General features: G+C 42.6%; 1 protein-coding gene and 1 pseudogene across 3 annotated transcripts in view; one reads left to right on the top strand and one right to left on the bottom strand.

Annotated features, from left to right (window-relative positions):
* Positions 1-26,077, bottom strand: part of LOC125348420 (mitochondrial intermediate peptidase) — a 110,896-nt gene that overhangs the window by 15,810 nt on the left and 69,009 nt on the right. For all 3 annotated transcript variants that reach the window (XM_048341642.1, XM_048341644.1, XM_048341643.1), the window contains 2 exons: positions 11,171-11,292; positions 6,037-6,110 (listed from right to left, as the gene is read on the bottom strand). In XM_048341642.1, the coding sequence (XP_048197599.1) occupies positions 6,037-6,110; positions 11,171-11,292 (196 nt within the window). The remainder of the gene's footprint in view (positions 1-6,036; positions 6,111-11,170; positions 11,293-26,077) is intronic.
* On the top strand, positions 3,617-4,392 carry LOC125348423 (annotated as a pseudogene).

The raw sequence follows: 26,077 nt of genomic DNA, 5'->3' as shown, positions 1-26,077 counted from the left end.
GAGAGATGATATGGAGTGATTATGGTGAAAGGGAATGTGTTTTGGCCACCGTAAAGCTCTGCATAAATGTAAAGTATTAAGTGATTTTAATCAGCTTAAGGAAAGGCCCTTCAGGCTTCTGAACCTTGCTCTGAGTCAGCTTGGAAGGGAGCTTGAGTCTGCTGGGAACTGATTCCTTTACCTCCCTTTTCTTCTCCTCTTATCTGATCTTCAGTCCTAGTGGAACTCTGACATTTAACTAACTTTTTATCTCCAGCTGCAAACTGCTTTTGGCCAGAGACTTTGAGATAGAGCTCTACCTTTTCTTCTAGAGAGGAGTACAAAAATAAATTATTACTGTAAACAGACTCCTAGAAGGCCAAAATCTAGAATCTTCCAACCCTCCCAAACATCAATTCTTTGTGGAAAGGTTGTGGGTAGCCCACAGGAATGTTGTGGCCAGAGGAAGAAAGCATGTCCTCTCTGTAGCAGCTGCAGGCTTCCCAGGCTAGGGCAGAATCTTCCCACTGAGGCATGGTGACTAAAAATGGTTAGAAACTTGAATTATCAGCACCAGTGGCTCACACTAGTAATCTCAGCAAATTAAGAGGCTGAGGATCATAGTTCAAAGCCAGCCAGGGCAGGAAAGTCTGTGGGATTCTTATATCCAATGAACCACCAAAAAGCTAGAAGTAGAGCTGTGGCTCAAGTGGTAGAGCACCAGCCTTAAGTAGGAAAGTTCAAGGACAGCACTCCGGCCCTGAGTTCAAGTCCTAAAACTACCGGAAAATAAAACCAAACCAAAAAACCTAAGAATCCATCTGCCAGGCACAAGCCCAGCATTTTGTACTCGAAGTCCTGTGCATCCCTGCCTTTTTAAAAACTGCACATTTTCTAGGAGCATCGTAATGGAAACCCAACTGAGGATCATGCTCACCACAGCATAACTTAAAAATATATTCCAGTATATATTTTCTCAAATGGCAAAATGAATAAGAATGGCATATCATCATGGTTTATTTGAAGTCAAATGTTATGTTCTCTTATTACTCAGAAATATGATAGTCCACATTAAGCCAAAACTTTGTGGGGTGTGGAAGGAGCTGCCGAAATCCTTCTCAGTGAGAACATAGAGCCAGTCCTCACGTGGGAGCTCGGCAAGTACAATGCTGCATTTGGAGTTCTGGTGTTGCATCTAGAGGAGCTAGGGCTTTTCAGAGGCCATGCTACCTCTGACTTCTCACAGCCACAGGCCTGAGCCCTATAATCCCTTCAGAGCTGGACTGAGAGAATTAAGCCGGGTGCTGGTAGCTCATGCCTGTAATCTTAGCTACTACTCAGGAGGCTGAGATCTGAGGATTGCAGTTTGAAGCCAGACTATGCAGGAAAGTCCATGAGACTCTTATATCCAATTAGCCAGGAAAAAAAAGCCAGATGTAGAGATGTGGCTCAAATGGTAGAGTCCTAGTCTTAAGTGAAAAAATTAAAGGACAGTGCCCAGGCCCTGAGTTTAAGCCTCAGGGCTGGCAGACACACACTCAAAAAGGAGAAACAGGTTAGAGTTTTGAAGTCAATTCCAATTTTATCTCCCTTTCCTATCTCCCTTCCTATTTCCCTTTCTTGGCTTTCCTAAGAAACTTCCTATGGTAGTGCTAGGAACTATTATAACCTTCGAGTTAAGTTCTCAGTCTAACTGGCAGCTAGGGTACTGAAAGGAAAAATCCGAGATTCTTTAAGAAAGGCCTGCTGTTTCCTGGGCAGCCACCTTTGCACAGTCAGAGACAGGAAAAGGGTGAGTGTCTGTCTAGTATTCCACAGCTACAGAATAGGCACATACTGTTGCCTAGCAATGAATGTGTAAATGTGAGCAAACAAGAGAATCTTCTAGGGGACTCTCTTAGAAAGATTCTAGCCACTGAGGCCCATCTGCCAGCAGGGACTAAAAATGGCAGAGAGACTCACAAAGAATGAGCAGAGAGCCAAGGTCCCAAAGGACAACTCATGTTGGAAAAGATAATCTAAAAGTGCACACTTTTTTTAAAGTGCAGTGTTTAGCATTCACAGATCAAAAGCTGTCTCTGAATTTCTCTCAAGTCTCCTTCAAAGACCACAAAGTACCATGTAGAGGCACTTAGGACAGAAGAAATGGCTTAGAGTTCATCTGAAAGCCAAGCCCTCATCAGGGAAGTAAAATGAAGTTGTGATTTGGTAAAGAAGATACAGTATGAAAGTATATATAGTTAATTTAGTAAGCAGTTAAATAAAACATAGAGCACCTATAAGAAGTTGCACTTTCACTGGCTGCTTGTGGTTCACATCTGTAATCTTAGCTACTCAGGAGGCTGAGAGCTCAGAACTGAGGTTGAAAGCCAGCCCAAGCAGAAAAATCGGTAAGATTCTTATCTCCAACTCACCAGCAAAAAGCCAGAAGTAGAAGTGTAGCTTGAGTGGCAGAGCTGCCAGCCTTGAGCAGGAAGGCAAGAATGTGAGGCCTTGTATTCAAGCCCCAGTACTCACATACACACACACCCCTGTTATACTTTCATTACAATCAGACTGATTATGTTTTTATATCACAAGTCTCAGTAATTCTGCCAATCACACCTAGAAGAAATCCTGTAGGTAGGGGTACTCTGAGTCAAGGCTATGCGTGGCCTTAACTCACTGAACACATTCTAATTTTCAGTGTAGGCTGGTGCACACAGAAAATGACCACTACAGGTTTTGCCTTGTAAGTCCAATTCTACAAAGTGAAAACCAGTATGACCACACTGCAGGCCCCCAATTCATCTCAGGCATAAAATAACTCATGTCAACTAATGAGACTGGAAGAAATGTGGAGAAATGTTAAAAGTGTAAAGTGTTCACTGGAATTGGAATACTTCAGAATCTGTGGTCTTATGCGTGACTTGTCTTTCCCTCATGAGTGTGTGAATGGGTGTGGAAAATATTAAGTTTCTAAACACAAGTATGTTTTGGATAAAGAAGAGAATAGTACAGTGGTTACACCACTGGCTGCTTCAGAAGCAGAGCAGGAAATGACACCAGTCCAAAGAGAAATATGAAAAGGGTTTATCTTTTTCCTTGTATTGAAGCCATATGGAATATTTACACACGAGTAGACATCCAAAGCCCAGTCTCAAAAAGGACAAAGTTAGCATGGTTCTCAGAGAGCACACATAATAGAAACCATCTCTAAGAGAAAGTGACCTGGGCATCTCCCCATCCTGTGGTGTGCTAACTACATGGCTTGGCAGACTCCCAGCTAAAGGACACAATCTAAGCAATCAGCCAATGAATTTCACTTGCACCTGGCTTCACAGCAGACCTTTAGCTAAGAGTCCTGTTTCACAGGCTGCTGAGAAGCTTGATCACTATGATTAGAAGTCCCAGATTCGAGGAAGTAGAGCTGTGTGGCTCAAAGTGGTAGAGCACTGGTCTTGAGCAAAATAGCTCAGGTACAGTGCCCAAATCCTGAGTTCAAGCCCCATGACCGACAAAAAAAAAAGTCCCAGGTTTGAATATTGGATCTCCCATTCACTGTCTCCTAACAAGGGCAGGGAGGGGACCTGGCCTGCTCTATCATCTATTATAATTATCTTCCACACAAAATGAAAGATAATGATAATGCCTATCTCAAACGTGTACTAAGGCGAATAACTAGTATACAAAAATCACTTAAGACAGTTCTAGGCAGGTGAAGTGATGGGTGCCTACAGAACTAGATACTCAGGAGGCTGGGAGATGGCTTGAGTCTAGAACTGAAAGGCCAACCTGGGCCACATAGAAAGATTTGTCTGTAGAACAACAACAAAAATACTGTGGATGTGGTAAAGTTCAAGAAGGGCCCATACGCCCACAGACTGGGAGCGGGCCAGATGCCGGCCTATCAGGCTGTGCAGACCAGTGCAGGTTTGATGGGAGAAGCGGCGGTGGAGGATGGAGGCAGCTGTGTTTGTCCTTTTTCTCCTTGATTGTTGCGCACTCATCTTTCTCTGTCTACTTCATAATTACCTTGTCCTATTTAGAATGTGATTACATTAAGGCTAGATCATGTTGCTCAAAATTAAACAAGTGGGTAACTCCAGGATTGATTGGTCACACCACTGTCACTGTGTTAATGCTTATTTCATTGCACCGGTTCATCTTCCTTCTCAATTTACCTGTTGCCACTTAAATACACAACTGAGGGCAGCTAAAGTCACATATGAAAGAGGCAATGATCAAGCTTGGTTTCCACTTGCTATGTTTCTTCATGTATCTTTATAGTAGGATTTTAGCTTTGATAAATGATTGAGGCTGGAGAAGCTATGGTTCAAGTCAACCCACACTACAGTACACATGTGAGGAACTAGACTACTTAAATTATCTTTAGAACCATAACCATAGCAGTATATATTTTCATCTTTGAACCAGAAACCCCTTATTTTTGCTGTATTTTTACCATATAAAGTATTTGAAAAACAAGAAGAAAAAAAAAAAAAGAATGGCCCATACAGAGCAATGAGGACACTGGGGTGGCAACGGCTGGTGCTCTTCACCAAGAGGACAATTCCAGGACATATTGCACTGAAGTTACGAGAGGCTGTGAGACTGCTGGGCTGGCCGACAGGCTTATAAATCTGGTGTGGCACAAAGCAGATGAAGCCTGGATGAACGAACACTCCATCTATCCAACCAGGAAAGGCTTATGAGGTGACACAAGTTCCTTAAGGACAGAGACGCATGTATCTATCTATCTATCTATGGATCTATCTATCTATGCATCTATCTATATGCCTCCACTGGCATTTAGAATCATGCCTGTATGTAATTAACACTATGTGTATATATACAAATTTATACAATATATGTACACACACATACATATACATATATGAGAGAGAATTGTGTGTGTGCGTGTGTGTGCGCGCATGCTGGGGCTTGAACTCAGGTACTAGGTGCATCCCTCAGCTTTGTAATTCAAGGCTGGTGCTCTATCACTTGAGCCACACTTCCACCTCCAGGGTTTTGGTAGTTGCGACAGGAGCCTCACAGACTTTCCTGCCTGGGCTGGCTTTGAACTGTAATTCTTAGCTTCTTATGTAGCTTGAGCCACCAATGCCTGGCACTACTAGGTATTTGATAAATAAATGAAGTGTTGAAGGTAAGGGTATGGATTTAACGTTGAGTGACTATAGGCCTTAGATTCAACAGCTATAGGCAAGAGGACCTATAAGTCAGAGAAGCTCCTACCACAACCCTCACAATCACCACAAGGAAGCAACACTCTCTAATATTGAGATTCATTTTCTGTGTGCAATTTTGTCAGAAGGCTTAACCACAAACAGAACTGTCAATATTTTCTGGCTACTCAATAATATTAATATCTTCCTAGAAAAAGTAGTGAGAAAAATCATGGTGGTCAATTTACAATTGAGATTTCCATAAAAATATTTACATAATATGACTCAAAAATTATACAGGAGAACAAGTGTTTGCAATATTGCAAACAGATAATTTAAAAGTTAAAGTACTAGCCAGGTGCTAGTACCTTAGAAGTTAGCTACTCAGGAGGCTGAGATCTGAGGATCATGGTTCAAAGTCAGTGAGGGCAGGAAAGTCTGTGAGACTCTTATCTCCAATTAACCAGTAAAAACAACAAATAGAGCTTGTGGGTCAAGTGGTAGAATGTTAGCCATGAGTGAAAAAGCTAAGCAAGAGCACAAGTCCCTGAGTTCAAGCTCCAGAACTGGGGGGAGAAAAATTAAGGTTCTAACTTGCACTAGGTTAAAAAAAAAATCTACCTCCACCTTGAAATTTCTCACAAGAAAAACTACAGGAATGGGAAATTAAAAGGAATAAATGAATGGCTTAGCAGCACAATAACAACAACAAAGAAACAGTTTGTCCTGTTAATTTCTCAAAGCAAATTTTCTGGAAATTTAAGGTAAACGCAATGTTTTAAAGTGTCAGTAGTATTCCAAAAGCAAGGCACCAAAGCATGGGACCCGTAAACTTGACAAGAAGAGAAAAGCCTGGATTGTAGGAAAGGCAGCTGCCTAGGCTTTGCTTTACCTTGCACCATGAGCATAGGCTCCTTGCCCCCGCCATGGGCCAGCATCTCCCTGCGGTAGCGCTCCCCGGCAGCCCTGCGGAAGAGGAGATGCCATCAGCCACATCTGCTCACCCCCCCTTCCCGAGTGTTTTAGAGGTGGTGACCCTGATGCCCCAGTCACAAACCCCACCACCAGGCAAGAGGGAGATTGTTTTCTTCTTTCCCACAATCTAATTCTGACTTTTTGGGTGAGGGTACTAGGACATGAAGCCCCGTCTTAGGTAGTGCCTTAGCTTTTTCTCTCAAGGATGATGCTCTACCACTTGAGCCACATCTTCACTTCTTGCTTTTTACTGGTAAATTAGAGATAAAGAGTCACACAGACTTTCCTGCCTGGGTTGGCTTCAAACCATGATCTCAGCTTCTGAGTACGTAGGCTTACGGGCATAAGCCACTAAGACTGGACCCAAATTTTGATTTTTAAAAAACTGATGCCAATATAAACAAAGCCAGGATCAATAGGTTCATTGTAATAGGCTAAGTACATTTTTGGCTTTCTATTTTGTTAGGCCAGTGGCCTCTCTACAGAATGGACTATATTTGATTTATTTGATACGGAAGCAAAATATGCTGTCCAATCCTGTATAATTTGTGGGAAATATTTTAAAGGGAAGTTTGGAATTATTTATGCTAGTCTTTATTTTCAGAGAATACAAGAAGACACAGAAGGGCTGGCCACTGGTGGCTCACACCTGTAATCTTAGCTACTCAGGAGGCTGAGATCTGAGGGTTGAGGTTTGAAGCCAGCCCAGGCAGGAAAGTCTGTGAGACTTTTTTTTTTTATTAATTAAATTTTGTTGACAAGGTGTTGTACAAAAGGGGTACAGGTACATAATAGGGCAGTGAGTACATTTCTTGTGATATCTTACACCCTTGTTTTTCTTTCCCTTCTCTAGATCAGGTAGGCATATATATAACACCCAGTGTACCAAAATCATATACAGTATCCACGTGGCGTACACCAAAGGAAATTCACCTAGAACTTTAAATATAATGTCAACAATAGAGTTTGCTTATCCTTATCTTATATGATCATATATACACAGCTGTTGAGCTATTGTGATCCACTGAAAGGTCTATTTTAGACCTTTTTATGTTTAGTAGTTGTTTGGTTTTAGATATATAATGTAAGGTCGCTGACCCAAACCAGTGGAAATACCATTTGACAAGAAGTTTTTTGTTTCGCAGACCTGGTCTCTACTGTCCGTCCCCTCCCACCACCCTAACAGTCATATATCAAGGAGACCATGCCCCTTTGTTCTCTGTGTTCTAGGCTTGTCTCGCTCAACATTATTTGTTCAAGTTCTGACCATTTCCCTGCGAATACCAATATTTTATCATTTCTAATCGCTATGTAGTATTCCATTGTGTATAGGTACCACATGTTTTGGATCCATTCATCTGGGGCATCTGGGTTGTTTCCGTATTTTGGCAATTGTGAATTGTGCAGTGATAAACATGGATGTGCAGATGTCTTTTTGATATCCTGATGGCCTGTGAGACTCAACTCTAATTAAGAACCAAAAAACCCAGAAGTGGAGCTTTGGCTCAAGTGGTAGAGAACTAGCCTAGAGCAAAAACACTCAGGGACAATGCGCATGCTTGCATACATACATACATACATACATACACACACACACACACACACACACACACACAGCGTGTGCTTACACATACATACACATGGCTTAGAAGGGATAGATGAGGACATTGAAACAAGAAAAGGAGAGTAGAGAGCAGCTGTCAGCAGCCTCTGCTAGTGGCCAGGGCAGAGGAGCAAACAGCTCCTTCATCTCCATCTTCTCAGGTCCACTGTCAGCAGCATGAGTGTAGGTGACACTCACTCCTCTGAGGAACACTATAGCAACACATGAAGGCACATTTAACTTTTTTATAAGCAGAAATTTTCCACGTGAATGGTTGCTGTGAAAAGCTACTTAATGGTGTAGTTTTTATATTTTATGGAAGATGCCATTCTCTTAAATGAAACTGACTACACACCCTGATGAGTTAAATGATTAGGTTCAGGGGAAGGATTGCTTTACCATGGACTGAGTTACACTCCAATCCTGAGTTAAATACATTTTGACACTATTTGCATTCTATTGGCTTCAGAGCAGAGCATCCTTATGTGTAGGTAATTTTAGTGAACATGGTCTCTAATCAGACAGGGTGTGAGTTCAAGGCTAGCCTGAGCTACAATGCAAAACTTTGTCTCTAAATAAATAAAAATGACCCTTTGAATGAGGCTAGAAATTTCCTAGCCCAATGAGTGCTTCGACTAGGTCCCTTTCAAGTCCTACTTTTATGTCGGATGCCTACACGTCTAGGTGAGAATTGCACATTTAATCATGATGTAAATATTTTGAAATTGATTTTTTAATAGTATGTGGTTTTCTTCTAAAGTACAATTCCCTCAAATAAGATGGTATTTTGTCTGTTTTATAGAAATCATTAATGGAGTGTTGCAATCCCTGAAACTGACTTATGGTAGTCAAGTTTGGCTCCAGATCCTTTGAAAATAATAAAACCTGAAAAGGAGACCGGGTGTCTACAATCTGCAAAGGGCAAAACACAAAATAACATGTGGGAAAACTACAAAGTATTGAAACAAACAACCCCTCCCCCCCAAAAAAACCCTTAGCATCATCTTATATGTTCATAAGGGTATAGCTATTGGGCTTTTGTGATCTTCTGCTATGACTAGCCTAAATCTGTACTAATTATTCCCTATGAGGGAGACATAGAGTCCATGTTTCTTTGGGTCTGGCTCATTTCACTTAGTATTAATTTTTTCCATGTCCTTCCATTTCCTTACAAATTGGGCAAATGAACTCCATGTTACAGAAACAAGTGTTATACCATTGTTGTAATTATTTTCAACACACCATGTGAAACCGTAGAGTTTTTGTTGTTTCTCTTATATTCTCCTCCTGTGGTTGTGCCTCCACTATCAGTTTATCTCACCTGGGTACCCTGTATACTGTATATACATGTATTGGAACTAGGGAAGGGAAAGGGAATATCAAAAAGGAGAGACAAAGGATAAAAAGACAAATGATTCCAAAAGCAATACTTACAAAACTATTTTGCATAAACCAACTATACAACTCATGGTGGGGAGGAGAAGCTATACAACTCATGGGAAGGGGGAAGGGGAGGTGGGAGAAAATGAGGGAGGAGGTAACAAGTTGAACAAGAAATGTACTCACTGCCTTATGTATGAAACTATAATCCCTCTCTACATCACTCTGGCAATAAATAAGTAATTAAAAAAAAACAACCCACCTCTATGCTGGGTGCTGATAGTGGCCCATGCCTGTAATCCTAGCTACTCAGAAGGGTGAGATCTGAGGACCACAACTTGAAGCCAGTCCAGGCAAGAAAGTCCATGATACTCTTATCTCCAATTAACCACCAAAAAGCTAGAATTGGCAAAGCATCAGTCTTAAGCATAAATCTCAGGGACAGTGCCCAGGACCAGAAAAAGAAAATCTTGACTTGGATTCAAGTCCCAAAGACTTTGGAACAGAGTATGATTATTAACTGCAGAGACAATCCAAGTGTGTCACAGAAAAGCTCACAGTGTAGAAGAGGTAGGTAAGGAACTGGGGGACTGGAGATGTACATTGGGGAGACCCACAAGGTCCCTTTAGTCCAGTCTGTTAGACTGGACTAGAGCAAAACAGTCACCTTCTCTGAGCCTCAGGGTACTCTTAGAAACTATCTACTCTGCTTGGCTACTAGGTGCAATTTCTAGGGCACCCTTCACATCTAAAGAGGGCACATACCTAAGCCATGCTAAGTGATGAAAATAATAGGCACCTTTCAGAATTGCCTGAAAGTTGCAGGTGTGTTCATCTGTGTTGTGAGGAGATAAGGTACTTTAAAACCACTATGACATCAGGTCATAATTACTATTTTGCTTTCAAAGAAACACCTGCTAAGGAATCCGAAGGCCAAACTCCAACTCCCTCTGGGTTCTTGTGGTTAGGGGGAGTCCTTTGAGGATAAGCAAGTCAAGTCAGAGAGCACCACAAGCCTATGCCCCTCCCCATGGCCAGCCTCCCCTTTTCAGGCCCTGCCTCCCTGATGCTGCCCTCCAGTGTCAGGATCTGCCTTTATTCATGGGGCCACTGAGTTGTTACAGGCTCACGATAGCCACAGGCTAATCCCATGCAACTGTCCCTGTGCCTCTTCTACAAACCGGGAGATGACTGTCTAAACCACTGGCTATCCCAATGATGGACATGTGGGCAAGACCTCTCAGGCTAGATGGCAGAGAGCAATGGGAGGAGGAGCCGTTCTGTAGCTGTCTATGCCATCTAGGTGGCAGTCAGGGGCCATCAAAAATGGACCTGTGTTGGGTTTCCTCTTCTAGACTGTCCCTACTCTCCATAGCCTTCCCAGGAAATAAAAAAAAGCTCCAAATGCAGGCAGAGGGGGGTAATTTCCAGAAAGAAACTGTTAACGGTGTTTCCAATGGTGCTTCTCCCAAGTGAGGGAGAGTGCTAAGCCCTGTGCCAGGCAGTAAAGAAGAAAGGTGGAAGGCTGGGTGCAGTGGCTCACTTCTGCAACTTAACTACTCAGGAGACTGTGATCTAAGGATTGAGGTTCAAAGTCAGTCTGGGCAGGAAAGTCCAAGATACTCTTATCTCCAATTAACCAGCAGAAAGCCAGAAGTGAAGGTGTGGCTCAAGTGGTAGAATTCTAGCCTTGAGCTGAAAAGCGAAGGGAGAGCGCCCAGGCCCCGAGTTAACAGGGTATACTGGCACAGGCACACAGGCACACAGGCACACACACACACACACACACACACACACACACACACACACACACACGCAAGCGCATGCGCGTGCAAGCACGGAGGCTGCCCTGTGCAGATGTGTGGAGTAAGGCAGACATTCCTGGCTGTGGTAGGAGGCACAAGGTGGGAGTTGCTGGAGTGAAGGACAGAATGAAGATTGTTCACAGATCTCCCACATCTTGTTCCCCAGGGCCCTCCTCCCTCTGCATGGCTGACTTCACAGGTAGTGAGGTGGTGGGGCAGCTGGGGTTGGAAGGAGATTTTATGGACCCCTCAACCCTGATTACCTGTTGAAAGGATCCTTCAGGAAGCATTCCTTCCAGACCATGGACGCCACAGCTCTGGACATCAAATATGAGTAGTATTTGGCACCATAGCCCACAAGATGACTAAACCGCAGCTGCCAGGCCTGCCGAACACAAACAACACAGCAACAGTTCAGTCTGTGGATTCTGGGATTGTACAAGAGAACGCAATGTGAGCACCCAGAGAAGCCTGCATGTCATGATGATAGTGGTATTTTCACACTTTACATATCACACAATCAACTGTGTCTACTTCCAAGTCAGGTGTTAAAGGCTTAAGCCAGTACCTCAGCATGTGGTTACATTGAAAGTTGGGGCTCTTACGGAGGTGAGGTTATGATACACATGGGATCCTCAGAACAGAGGGAGTCTGGACAGGCAAAGAGGCACCCAGGACAGAGGAAAGGCCCGGGGACATGTCCTCTGTGGGCTTCCAGCCTGCAGAGCTGTGGCACGTGCTGAGAGTTGCATCCCGCCTCCCCAGGCGTGCCCCATGAGGGCTGATCTCTGAAGGCAGCACCCAGTGGTGGGGACACAGCATCAATGCTTCGCAACTGCTACCCTCCCTGAGCTAGTGTGCCCACTTGGCTGTGGCCCTAGGTGGGACACATGCCTGGTGGCGGCAGTCTCATGTTGTGTTATGTCTCTGTCACAGTGACCAGGCAAACACCCTACCTATGGTAAAGACACTGTTCATCCCACAGCACCTCAAAAACACAAATACCAGTCAAGGGGTGAAGGTCCCAAAGGTTCACAAAAATCTAGGCCCTTGCCAGGAGAAGCTGAGCACCACAAATACAGCCCCCAGTCTTCTGCCAAGAAAGGCCTGTGCAGCAGGAAGGCAGATAAGGTAGACATAGATTTTTGGTTCAATTTTGATACAAGCAGTATTTGAAAGAAGGGAAATGGCTCTGAACCATCTATGATCAAATTTCAGTCTAGTAAAATTGGCAGTTAATTAACTTTTTTTTGCTGGTACTGGGTTTTTTTTTGTTTTTTTGTTTTTTTTTGGCCAGTCCTGGGGCTTGGACTCAGGGTCTGAGCACTGTCCCTGGCTTCTTTTTTGCTCAAGGCTAGCACTCTGCCGCTTGAGCCACAATGCCACTTCTGGCCATTTTCTGTATATGTGGTGCTGGGGAATTGAACCCAGGGCCTCATGTATATGAGGCAAGCACTTTTGCCACTAGGCTATATCCCCAGCCCCTGGTACTGGGGTTTTAACTCTGGGCCTTGTGCTTGCTAAGGCTGGTATTCTACTACTTAAGCCATACCCAAGCCCCTTAATCTAGCAAACTTTGACAAGGGCTTAGTCAAAGGGCCAGGTCTGTGGAATCCATGTACAATGTACACACAGTTCTATGTAATCTATAATCTTATTTTTAAAAGGGAATTTTATGCTGAGTGTCGATAGCTCACACCTGTAAGCCAACTACTCAGAAGGCTGAGATCTGAGGATTGTGGTTCAAAGCCAGCCCAGGCAGACTGTGAGTGAAACTATTATCTCCAAAAAAAACTACCAAAAAGACAGAAGTGGAGCTGTGACACAAGTGGTAGAGAGTTATTAGCCTTGAGCAAAAATGCTCAGGGACAGCATCCAGGCCCTGAATTCATGCCTCAAGACCAGCACGTACACACACAAATCTTACATGTTTTTACATTCTTCGGAAATGATAATCTACTCAATGATTCCTGGAACCCCGGGTTGCTAGTAACAGTTGTCACCCACAGGAGTTTGGATATGATGTTTTCTTTGGTGCTGTGTCAGCGCAGACACCAACTCTGGCTATGGGGAACGTAAGTATATGTGAAGGAGAGGCCCTAGAATTAATAGGCCCCTGTCAATCTGCAATCTTTTTTCCTGCCAACGTGCCAGAACTAGCTTGGCAGCCTTTGCAGCATAGAGCAGAATTGAATTCTGTTTAGATATGACATGAGTTCAGTTTTATTTTGAGAGCAGACCTGCCTCAAGAATGGCCTGATTTGAGCTAAACAAGAAACATCTAGTTTCCTTGGTTTCCTCCATTCCAAAGTGAGTTGCCACATAAAGAGAGTAATTAAAAAGACCTTTAAAAATGGTAAGCTGATATGGATGATGAGTATCAGTGGCTCATGCTTGTAATCCTTGCTACTCAAGAGGCTAAGATCTGAGGATCACAGTTCGAAGTCTATCTGGGCTTAATGAACAACCACAAAGCTAGTAGTAGAGCTGTAGCTCAAGTAGAACACCAACCTTGAGAGAAAAAGCCCTAGTTCAAGTCCTATTACCAATACACACACACACACACACACACACACACACACACACACACACACACACACACTGGTGTGGAGCACCATCATCTGATTTTGACCCTTTGCGTGGACTCAGGTGCTCTCGTTGTGGCTTGCTCCTTAATTAAAGGTTTGAATTTGTACTACACACTCTTCCCTTACCTCAAGAAATTATAGCTACCTAACACCTTTCATCAGAGGTTTGTAAGCTCGTGGCTGACACAGACCTACAATTCCACCGTGGTTTGGACACAATTGCAGAACTCCTGTGAATTCAACCCAATATTAAGTCCCTGTTTCCATTTTATTCATCCATGAGTAAACCAAAGATGGTTTTTCAGGTTATGCTCTGACATGCATATTCTCTCTCTCTCTCTTGCCAGTACTGGACTTGAACTCAGCTCTCTCTTAGCTCTGTTTGCTTAAGGCTGGCACTCTACCACTTGGTACTCTAACATTTGAGCCATACCTCCACTTCTGGCTTTCTGGTGGCTAACTGGTAAGTCACACATTTGCAGGCTAGCAGCAAATGGGAATCTCAGATTTCAGCCTCTTGAATAATGAGGACTACAGGTGTAAGCCACCAGCACTTGGTACATCCTCTTCCTTTTAAACATAAGTTTTCTTCTTCCTAAGTGATACCTGTCAGATGGTAAAAAGCACTCCCTTCTCCTTTGATGTTTAACAAACATGTCTAGTTCCAAAAGCAAAAGACACAAACACCTTTACAACACTCCTGACCCCCTGGGACACATAGCTTTTGAATCTTCACACTGTCTCAGGACATGGCTAGTTAAGGTTACCTTGTGTTTGGTAATGTTCCCATCTGTAAGGCAAAACATGGAGCTGGAGAAACGGCAGGCCGGGGATATGCTACATGCTTGGCCTGGAGGACTCTTCGGGGATCCTTATTACCTATTCCTCTAACACCATGGCTTTCCAGGAACATGAATGTATCAATAGAGCTGTCTCCTTACTACTTCCTCTCTCAAATCTGGACAAGGGCCTTGTGCATGATGAGTGTCATCCATCTTGTGCTGAGCACTAATGAGGGGTGGCTGAGGGGTCCCAGAATCACATTCAATTGCAGACAAAGAGAAGGCTATGGTGTAAAAAAAGTGAATCTGCATCTTAGGCTATTAATGGCTTCCAAAAAAGTCTGCCACTACTCAAGAGGGTGACATCTGAGGATTGAGGTTCAAAGCCAGCCAAGGCAGGAAAGTCCATGTGACTAACCAGTAAAAAGTTCAAAGTAAAGCTGTGACTCAAATGGTTACCAGCCTAGAGTGAAAAAGCTAAGGAATTATGCCCAGACCCTGAGTTCAAGCCCCAATCCCAGCATTTTTATTATGTTACAGATATATGACTTTCTGAATCTACATTTGGCACCTGACCGGCAGTGGGAGACTGGAAGCACTGGCAGTAGCTAGGCTGTGCAGACGCCTGACACAGAAACGGACATTTACTATGCCTGGAGTAGTTTATTACTGAGATAGAACTCCACCACCATTATTACTTTTAGGTAAGAGCTGTGGTCGGAAATAAAGCAAGAAATCACCCCCTAAGGATTATGAAGGGATGTTTATTAAAGGAACACTGAATGTCTTCATGAAGTCTTTACAGGGAGTTTGGCTTGTTTAAAAAAATACTATACTACTTGTTAAAGTAATAATGAAAAGTCTCTATTTTGCAAGTAGACTAGAGAATAGTATTTGCCCACGACTGCCAGCAGAGCTTGCTAAGGGTCCCTCCTTTTCTTTCCCTTCCTTCTAGCAACAGAACCGAGGCACCCTCCACCCCCTTCTGCTGGGCTTGAGCAGGGTTGTTTCATCTGGTGGGGGTCCTGGCCCAAGCCAGCCCCTGGATAGAAGTGATGGGTACAGTTCCTTAGTGTGGAAGCTGCTCACTCTCCTCCACCCCTTCTCACTTCCTGATGGACAGGAACAGGTAAAAACTGGAATCACAGGTTTGGATTCAACAATAAAAGCTATCCCCAGCCCCCCTTGTTTTCTCCCTCACCTCTGGCCTGCGAAGCAGGAGGAAGCCAGCCTGTACAGCCAACCTGATTTCAAAGCTCTGACTGAGGCCAACAACTCTGAGGCCAACTTCTCATTTCACTTTTGATGAAGGTACATATCTGCTCAAACATCTACCACAATATACCACAGAACTAATATACTTTTATTTGTGCTGATACTGGATAGTGGAGCTTGAACTCAGGACCTGGGTGCTGTCCCTTAGCTTTTTCACTCGAGGCTAGCACCTACCACTTGAGACACAGCTCCACTTCTAGCTTTCTGCTGATTAATTGGAGATAAGAGCCTCACAGATTTTCCTGCCTGGGCTGGCTGTGAACCAGGATCCTTAGATCTGAGCCTTCTAAGCAGCTAGAATTACAGGCATGATTCACAGTACCTGACCCATGTTAAGACATTTTGATGAGGATGAAAAAAGAGAACATTTCTTGGTTCCAGTGCTGTGCTCTGCTAATTGTTTGCCAGTCATTTCTTCTCTCAACCATATTAAAATCATTTCATTTGTTCTCTGAACAACATTAACAGTTTCTTGTTTCATTTAATCTATTTCCATAGAATTTTGTGCATCTTTGCTCTGCTACTAGACTTAATTTTTTGATGGCCCCCAATCTGTATTTCCAGGGGTTTTTGTCCTGAGGGGTTTTTATTCCTACATAAATAAAATTGACCACTGAGGTTGTCATAGCAACAATACTGAATCCTAGTTATGGAGCTGTGCTTTATTGCCAGGGCTTCCCATGTTGTTCCTGGTTGCTGGAGGTTGGGAAGGTTGTGGAGAAGGAGTTTTCCTAACAACACCCCATGCCTGCTCCTCTGAAGGTAGGCTGTGATTACACCATCACAGAAAAGGTGATTCTAGTTCTCATCTGGATGTTATAGGATTCTCATAAAAAGTACTTTTATAAATTACTCAGATTTGAATAGTAATGTGGAGAAAGATGTATGCTCAGCATGTATTTTTATATCTTGATGTGGAAGACTATGCTGCTATTGTTGCAGTATGGGGCTTCCTTTTTCACTGCTAAATTAATTCTATGTACCAGGTGCCAGTGGCTCATGCCTGTAATCCTAACTACTCAGAAGGCTTGAGGTCTGAGGATCACAGTTTGAAGCCAGCCCAGGCAAGAAAGTCTATGAACCAGAAAGAGCCAGAAGAATAGGTGTGGTTCAGGAAGCAGAGTGCCAGCCTTGAGTGACAAAGCCAAGTGAGAATACAAAGCCCAGAGTTCAAGCCCCAGTATAGACACAAAAACAAACAACAACAAAAATCAACTTCTTAACACAGCTTGTTCTGTTGCCTACAATCCTGGGTAAAAAAAGAAAAAAAAAGAGAGAAAAGAGGATTGGTCCTTCATTCTACACTCTTACAGTCAAGGATCACAGAAAACAAGGCCTGCTATGGTTTAGAGCACCAGCCCAGAGGAAGTGCTCCTGTCTCAGCCTGGGACTCTGCCTTCCAGTTCTCCAAGTCACATGAACAAGTCCATCCCAGCACACCGCTGCTGAGAAACAACACTGGACGTGCATGCGCAAAGGAGGGCAAGTCCCGAGATGACAGCCTATAGTTGATGAAGTGCGAAGCTCAGATACAGAGGCTTCATGGCAGGCCACGGTACTGCTCACCTGACTGAAATTGCTAGGGTCTCCTGTTTCCACTCAACCTGTCATCAATCCCCCTAATTGTCTCATCTGAAGAATTTCCAAAATTCCTCATGTCATGGCTTGTAGCAATTTTTTACCAAAAAAAAAAAAAAAGAAAAGAAAAAAGAAAGGATACATTGTAGGTGAAAGGCATGCAGAACTTTGATAATGTCAAATAGTACACATTATTGGAATTTTTCTACAAAAGTGTAGGATAAAAAGAATCAACACTACTAGCTAAAATGAGCAAACATATAAATAAATACAGCCAGTTGTATTATTATATCTACTCATATAGAAAGGGTGAGCAAATATTAAGTTACAATGTAATGCTACAATATAGGAGCTAAATAAAATTATTTAGCCTTTACATTGGCTAAAAATATTGGTCTTACATTTCTTTTTTTTTGGTCAGTTGTGGGACTTGAACTCTGGGCCTGGGTGCTGTCCCTGAGCTATTCAGCTAAGGCTAGCAATCTATCACTTGGGCCACAGTGCCACTCCCTTGGCCTTACAATTCTTATGGCAGTACTGGGACTTGAACTCGGGGTCTGGGAGCTGTCCTTGAGCTTTTTCACACCCAAGGCTGGCACTATACCATTTGAGTCACACCTCTATCTCAAACTTTTTTTCTTTTGTCTGTCATGGGGCTTGAACTCAGAGCCTGGGCACTGTCCCTGAGTTCTTTTGCTCAAGTCTAGTGCTCTACCACTTTGAGCCATTGCATCACTTTGGTTTTCGAGTGGTTTATTGAAGCTAAGAGTCTCATGGACTATCCTGCCTGGGCTAGCTTTGAACCATGATCCTCAGATCCCAGCCTCCTGAATAACTAGTATTACAGGTGTGAGCCACTGGTACCCGGCTATACTTACAGCGTTTTAATTGTTAACTGGAGATCAGAGTCTCACAAACTTTTCTGCCTAGGTTGGCTTTGAATCACAACCTCAGATCTCAGATCTTAGCCTCCTGAGTAGCTAGATTACAGGGGTGAGCCACTGGCACCTGGTTCAAGACTATACTTCGAATCAAGGTAACAAAAGAAAGCCACATCAAGTGCTGGTGGCTCACGCCTGTAATCTTAGCTACTTAGGAGGCTGAGATCTGAGATCTGGGGTTGAAAGCCAGCCTGGGAAGACAAATTTGAGACTCTTATTTCCAATTCACCAGTAAAAAGCCAGATGCAAAAGCATGACTCAAGTGGCAGATCACCAGCTTTCAGCAAAAAAAGCTAAGAGAGAACATGAGGCCCCAGTACACACACACACACACACACACACACACACACAAAAAAAAAAACACCTTCAAAAGGATCAGTAAGTGAATGACCTTCGATTTCCATCTAAATCTATAGGTCCCAGAATACTAACCATAGTAGCCTTTTCAGGAAAGCAGATCTCTAGCTTCTACAACAATCCAATTTTCACTTCTTGGGAATGAATCAAGGCTTCTGGGGTTAACCCATCTTTGCCCTCCCCTGCTCTGAGTCATTACACTTACTGACTTTTAAAGGAAATGAAAGTCACAGGCTTTATACTTCACTAAATCCAGTAGTTCTTAGTATATTCACAAGCACACGCAACCACAGCCATCTAGTTTCCAAACACTGTCTTCACACCATTAGCAGTCAATCATTCACTATTCCACTTCTCCCTAACCCCTGACAACCAACCACCCATCCATTTTCTGTCTCTGCTGACTTATTCTGGACCTTTCATTCGAATAGAATCACATAACACACATTATACATGGCTTTCCTTGCAACACATAATGTTTGCTAGGATTATTCATGTCCTAGCACCATTGTTAGTTTCTTACTTTTTCTGACTAATATTGAACTGTTAAGATATACCACATGTGTTCATACATTTAGGCAGTGATGGATATCTAGGTACTTTCCCCTTTCAGCTAATGTGGCTATGACACTCATGCATGGATCTTGGGGTAGGCCTGTTTTCAGTTCTATTGAGTGGAATTCCTCTCCACTTAGGAATGGAACTGTGGGTCATTGGGAAACCCTTTCAACGTTTTTCTTTTTTCTTTTTCTTTTTTTTTTTTGGCCAGTCCTGGGGCTTGGACTCAGGGCCTGAGCACTGTCCCTGGCTTCTTTTTGCTCAAGGCTAGCACCCTGCCACTTGAGCCACAGCGCCACTTCTGGCCATTTTCTGTATATGTGGTGCTGGGGAATCGAACCCAGGGCCTCATGTATATGAGGCAGGCACTCTTGCCACTAGGCCATATCCCCAGCCCCCCCTTTCAACTTTTTGAGGAATTGTTTTCCAAAATTGCTGCACCATTTGACATTCCCATCAGCAGCACAAGGACTGTACTTTCTCCACATCAACAGCAAGCTATGTTATCTGTGTCTGTCCTAGTTACTGTCCTATCTCACATGGTATCTCACTGTGACATTTCCTTGACTAATGGTGCTGGACATCTTTTCATGGATGCTGTGTTCACCTTCTGTTTATATTTCTCCTTGAAGGAAAATCTCTTTGAATCCTTTGCCCACTTTTAAAAGTGAGTTATTTGTCTTAAAACTGTGTAGTTGTTGAGTTCCTTATAGATCCTAGAGATTAAACACTCATCAGACACATATTCTTTCATTGTATGTGCTATCATATTACTTTCATGATAAAAAGTTCTCTGTGTTTAAAACTTTAGACACTGCACTGTCTTTTGCTCCTCTGGTTGTTGCTTGTTGTCACATCTAAGAAAGTGCCTTCCATGGAGCTTTAGTTTGGGTTGTCCAGTTGACCCAGAAATGTTTTTTCATGGAACAATTCTTCCTCTCTTGTTGCTGTGGTGCAATGGTCCACTATGAACAAATTCCAGGTTTATTTCTGAAATCTCAATCTTCTCAGTACAAGCCTTAATTACTGCAACACTGCTGTGAGTGCTGAAACTGGGAGTATGAGCCTTCCATCTCTGCTCTTTTTCAAGGATAGTTTTGCTTATTCTGGGTCTCTAGAATTTCCATATGCAAATTTTGTTATCAGACTGCCAATGTCTGAAGAAGGAAGAAAAAAAATAAAAGAAAGCTAAGATTTTGATACACAGAGTGACTGGCTCTGTAGTTCAGTTTGGCAAATATCTCCCTTGAACAAAATAGTAAGTATTCTCTAATCCATCAATATGTGGTATCTTTCTATTTACTTGGGTATGATTTACTTTCTTTTAACGAACTTGTAGTTTTCACTGTACAAATCTTAGACTCCTTTTTCTTATTTCTTTATAGGTATTTTGCTCTTTTTATTATTTTCATTTGAAAATGCTAAAAACAGAGGGGTTATAGTTATGTAAGTCAGGCAAAGAATACATTTTCCTTTGGACAAAGTCACCCCTTTATGATGCTACTGAATATAGAAATGTTTTCTTAATTTAAGTTTTGAATTGTCTATGGCCACATTATAAAAAGTAATTAATTTTTTCTTTTATGTCTTGATCTTATATCCTGAATCTTTTAATACAAAGAACTAATAAGTTCTAAATTTGTTGCGTTTCTGTGGATTCCTCAGGATTTCCTATATGACACCATACTATCTGCAAACAGAAATGTCTTCCTTTCTAATATGTAGGGTATTTATTTCTTTTTCTTGTCTAGTAGCTTTGGCTATCATCTCAAGTGCAATATGGAACAGAAGCAGCAATGGTGGACAATGTGGTCTTTCATGGCTGAGTACAATGTTATCTATGGGCTTTTCCCAGATGTCCTTACCAATGCACCAGTACTGACTCCTGGTTATCTCCGACTAACATCAAGAAGCCCTCTAGTCCTAAAGATCATAGCCCCAAAAATGCACCACAGTTTTCCCTTTACCTACACACCTACCATCAATGCCAAGATTCAGATTCTGCTCACTTGTGGTCTAGACTGTACAACCTTTAGGGCAGTGTGTGTGTATGATGTTTACTAAAGATAAAAATGCTTTGGAACTGGTTTTTATTTTTTTTATTATTATTTTTTGGCCAGTCCTGGGCCTTGGACTCAGGGCCTGAGCACTGTCCCTGGCTTCTTCCTGCTCAAGGCTAGCACTCTGCCACTTGAGCCACAGCGCCGCTTCTGGCCGTTTTTCTGTATATGTGGTGCTGGGGAATCGAACCTAGGGCCTCGTGTATCCGAGGCAGGCACTCTTGCCACTAGGCTATATCCTCAGCCCCGGTTTTTATTTTTTTAATTAAATTTTATTGACAGGGTGTTGTGCAAAAGGGGTACAGTTACATTTAATGCGGTGGTGAATACATTTCTTGTGATATCTTACAACCTCATTTTCTTTCCCTCCCCTAGATGAGATAGCAAATACACAATATCTAGTGTACCAAAATCATATATAGTAACCACGTAGGGTACACCACAGCCAAGACTGGTTTTTTAAAAAGTGAAAAGAATTAGAAAAATAAGAGCAGTAATTATTTTATCAGAAAATAAAATGAACCCTGAAGCCAAAAAAATGCTTTGGAAAAAAAAAAAGAGAAAGATAAGGATCTACTGGAAGGAAAACATATGGAACTACCAAAACCAAAACCAAATCAGTGGGAAGAGTGGAGGGCAAAGCCAAGGCAATCTCACAGAACAAAAGATAAAGCATAGAGTATGAACAGACAAACTGCGTGGAGAGCTTCTGCTCCCATGACATGGTGTTTTATTCCCAATAACATTCCTGAATGAAGTGGCTACCATGCTGGATAAGATAGTTTTTATATTATGTTTATGTAAGTGTATTGTTGAGATCAGAGAATAAAGTATTGTCAAAATAATCTATACACTTAAAGTATATAGTAAAATTCATCATATTTTCTTAGATTTTGTGTGTGTGTGTGTGTGTGTGTGTGTGTGTGTGTGTGTGTGTGTGTGTGTTGGTTCTGGGGCTGGAACTCAGGGCATGGGGCTGTCCTTTAAATGTTTTGCTCAGGGATGGAGCTCTACCACTTGAGCCACAACTCCACTTCTAGCTTTTTGGTGGTTAATTGGAGGTAACACTCATGGGCTTTCTTGCCTATGCTGGCTTCAAATAGCTATCCTCCAATCTCAGCCCCCTGAGTAACGAGAATTAAGGCCTGAACCACCAGTGACCTGTTTTAATCTACTGCTCAGATAGGTGTTTTTCTTCCTGCCTTCTGTCTGCTCCAGCCCACCCACTGAAATTATATAACTTGTTTTCCTATAATCTATATTTGCTTCAATTCCACTTACCAGCTTTAAACCTCACAAGTCTCCCCATTCCTCCACGATTGTGTATAAAGCCCCTAAATAGACAGAGTGGACTCTTCATTGTGTGGTCTCGGCCTTACTTTCAATCTCCTGACACCCTTCCCACCACATGTTAGTATTCTGTCCTACAAGATTTGTATCAAATGGAACCACAAACATAAAGGGAAATACAGTGCTGGAATTAAGCCATGTGGTTCTACTGTTCTAAATAACTTACTTCTAGAATTTTATCTGAAAAAATGTGTTAAGACCAACCTGGAAAGAAGTGACATCCTGGGGATAGGTAAGCTAACATGCAGCTTTTCACATTCTGGGTTCACATGAGGTTTGTGCAGTCAGTACAGAGGATTGTGTCCAGCACTAAAGAAATAAATAGCAGAAAACATATCCCAGGACCTTGTGCACAGTGTATTTTGTTCTGTGGTGATTCTGCTCAGCTTCTCCTTCACAAGTACACACATGCACAGGTAAGCATATGCATATCTTTGTATAATAGATTAGAATGTAAAATGTACTCCTTGCTATGGATTTGGTCAAAATGCTTAAGAGCCACTAAGTTAATAATTCAAAGACATGGAGAAGAAAATTGGTGCTACTGAATTAGAGAAGCCCCAGTACTGGTGCTTGAACTAGGGTCTCCATTGCTCCCTTTGTTTAAGACTGGCACTCTACAAAACCAAAACCACTTGAGCTACAGCTGCACTTCTGTTGTTTTTTTTCTTTTTTTTCCTGGTTAACTGGAGAGCCTCTCAGACTTTTCTTCCCCTGGTTGACTTCAAACTGCAATCCTCAGATCTCAGTCTCCTGAGTAGCTAGGATTACAGGTGTGAGCTACTGAATTTAGGAGCAAGATGAAAAGCTTAAGAAGGATGCTCTCATAGGTAGTGACTTTATCCTTCAGGGAGTAGGTTATGAGCAAGGCTAAGGCTTCTCTGTCTTCATAAGCAGCACTGAACCTAGGTGTGTTTCTCTAACACTGTGACAGGATGAGGACTTTCAGGGATGAGGGAGTCTCTATCAACTGCTCCTACCATTTCTAACCTCATAATGCACAAAATCCGGTTACATCTGAACAGAACAAAAGGATCTGTAAGGGGCTGGGAAGATGGCCTAGTGGCAGAGTGTTTGTCTCACATACCTGAAGCCCTGGGTTCGATTCCTCAGCACCACAAATATAGAAAAAGTCAAAAGTGGCACTGTGGCTCAAGTGGTAGAGTGCTGGCCTTCAGCAAAAAAAGAAGCCAGGGACGGTGCTCAGGCCCTGAGTCCAAGCCCTAAGACTGGGAAAAAACAAAACAAACAAACAAACAAAAAAATCCCTGTAAGTCACAGGTTACATTTAAAGTCAGTTTTAAGGGATGGTGGTATGGCTCATGTGGTAGAGTGCCCAGTAAGCAAGTGCAACGCCTTGAGTTCAAATTCTACGACCGCCAAAAAAAAGTGAGTTTTAGCTAATTATACTGAGATACACTAGAAAAAAAAATAAGAAAAAAAGATAGTACATATTAGAATTATTCAAAGGAACCCCTACATAATCTGAAAGTGACCCTGATTACTGCGTGGTACTCGTCAATACACTGGGGATAGGTAGGATGCCTCAGGGAGGCTGACAGAAAGAATATGGTAATCGCTTCGACAACCTAGGACAGTTAGGCTATTTCAAACAAGAAGTTATTAGAAAATAGCTATGACATTGAGGTGCTCTGGCTTCTAAAGTATTTGGATTCCTAGGACCAGGGCCTAAATCCTGGTCTGAGATGTGTGTGTGTCCACCACAGTGACACAGTGTGTGTTCATCACTAGTGATAGAGTGTGTGTCAGAGAGACTTCATCACTAGCAACACAGTGCAGCTCGCTGCTGAATTCAGTCATTTCACATGAGCCAGTTCAGCCTAACATGGATCCATCTTCTTCTAATTTTATGTTTTTCTTTATCCACTTGCATTTTAATTTAACTTGGGACTGGCTCATGTTATTTAGAGGATATGCTGCTTTTCCAAAGGAACACAAGTATGGAATCAATGTAAGCTCTCATTTGCTTTGCCGACAGCCGGTGCTTCCATTTAAAGGACTTAGCCATATGAAAGGTTGTTTAGACTATACTTCAGCTTTAAGTGGGGGGAAAAAGTTATTGCTGCAATTGTATAAATCAATTGTATAAATCATTTCAAATTCTGTTTGATTTGGGCTTTTAAGGGTGTTAGTAGGTTTTTTTCCCCTTAAATGTCCTAAGAGTTTGGTTCACTTTTCACTCTACATAAATCATCAGGTATTTCAAAGCTTCCTCAAGACACAGAAAAAACATACACATATGAAAAGAATGATTGGACCATGCTAAGTCAGGGATCTGAAGCTAATATACACAGAGAAAGGAGCTAACCTGGCACTTTCGCTTATAATTCTTTTTTTTTTTTTTTTTTGGCCAGTCCTGGGCCTTGGACTCAGGGCCTGAGCACTGTCCCTGGCTTCTTCCCGCTCAAGGATAGCACTCCGCCACTTTGAGCCACAGCGCCGCTTCTGGCCGTTTTCTGTATATGTGGTGCTGGGGAATCGAACCTAGGACCTCGTGTATCCGAGGCAGGCACTCTTGCCACTAGGCTATATCCCCAGCCCCTATAATTCTTAAATATATATACACATCATAGAGGAGATGTGCCAAAGGTGCCAAAGTTAACTACTCTTAACACAGAAACATCTAGAAATGTCATGGAAGGCTGGGTGATATTCTGGGGACCCCTGGTGATGTGACAAGCCATGGTCCTTGAGGAGTATGCTGACACTGTTTCTTCAGGGGACTTGTTCTTCCTGCTCCCACCCATTGTTCAGGTAACTGCTGCAATTCTTTGCACCTATATGTATGATTCCCAACCTCACTCAAGCTCCAGGGTACTTGTTAACTAAAAACAATAATGACACCCAACACCTTTGCTTACCACATGCTTGGTGTGTTCAGCATGATTTGATCCTTCCATAGCTCTATGGGTTGGACATCACTATCTGACTCAGTTTGGCCATTAGATTCCAGAGCTCTCCCCCATACTGCTATGTCTTCCATTATCTACCACCAGAGTGTTTATACACCCACTGATTAGGGAGCTGCTGGTCAGCCATGAAAACCACTGGAAATACTATTTGTCAATTACTAGATGAAGTAAATAAAATTGCCTAAATACACCAGAAGATACATACAAGAATACTCATAGTTGGGCACTGGTGGCTCATGCCTGTAATCCTCATCATTCAGGAGGCTGAGATCTAAGGATCACAGATTGAAGTCAGCCCAGGAAGGACAGTCTATGAGACTTTTACCTCCAGTTAACCACCAAAAAGCTGGAAGTGGGGTTGTGGTTCAAGTGGTAAAGTGCTAGCCTTGAGCAACAAAGCTCAGGGACAGCACCCAAGCCCTAAGTTCAAGTGCAGAACTTGTGCACTCCTGCACACTCGTGCATGTGTGTGCGCGCACACACACACACACACACAAACAGACACACACCTCTCTCACAGGACCATTATTCAAAAGAGCCCATTCTGATGGTGGTTCAAATGTTCCTCCATACTACAGTCAATAAAACAGGGTATGCTAAAAATGAAGTGCTCAACGCCACGAACCCTGCCAAGACATGGACAAATCTCACAGGTGTGTTGTATAAAAGCAGCTAAGCACAAAAGACTTATCTATACTATATGAGCATACCTTATGAAGAAATTATATTGTAAGTATATTGACTGAGA

The sequence above is a fragment of the Perognathus longimembris genome, chromosome 3 (genome assembly GCF_023159225.1).
Source record: "Perognathus longimembris pacificus isolate PPM17 chromosome 3, ASM2315922v1, whole genome shotgun sequence".
Classification (NCBI taxonomy): Eukaryota; Metazoa; Chordata; class Mammalia; order Rodentia; family Heteromyidae; genus Perognathus; species Perognathus longimembris.
This window is presented reverse-complemented; position numbering and strand designations above follow the sequence as displayed.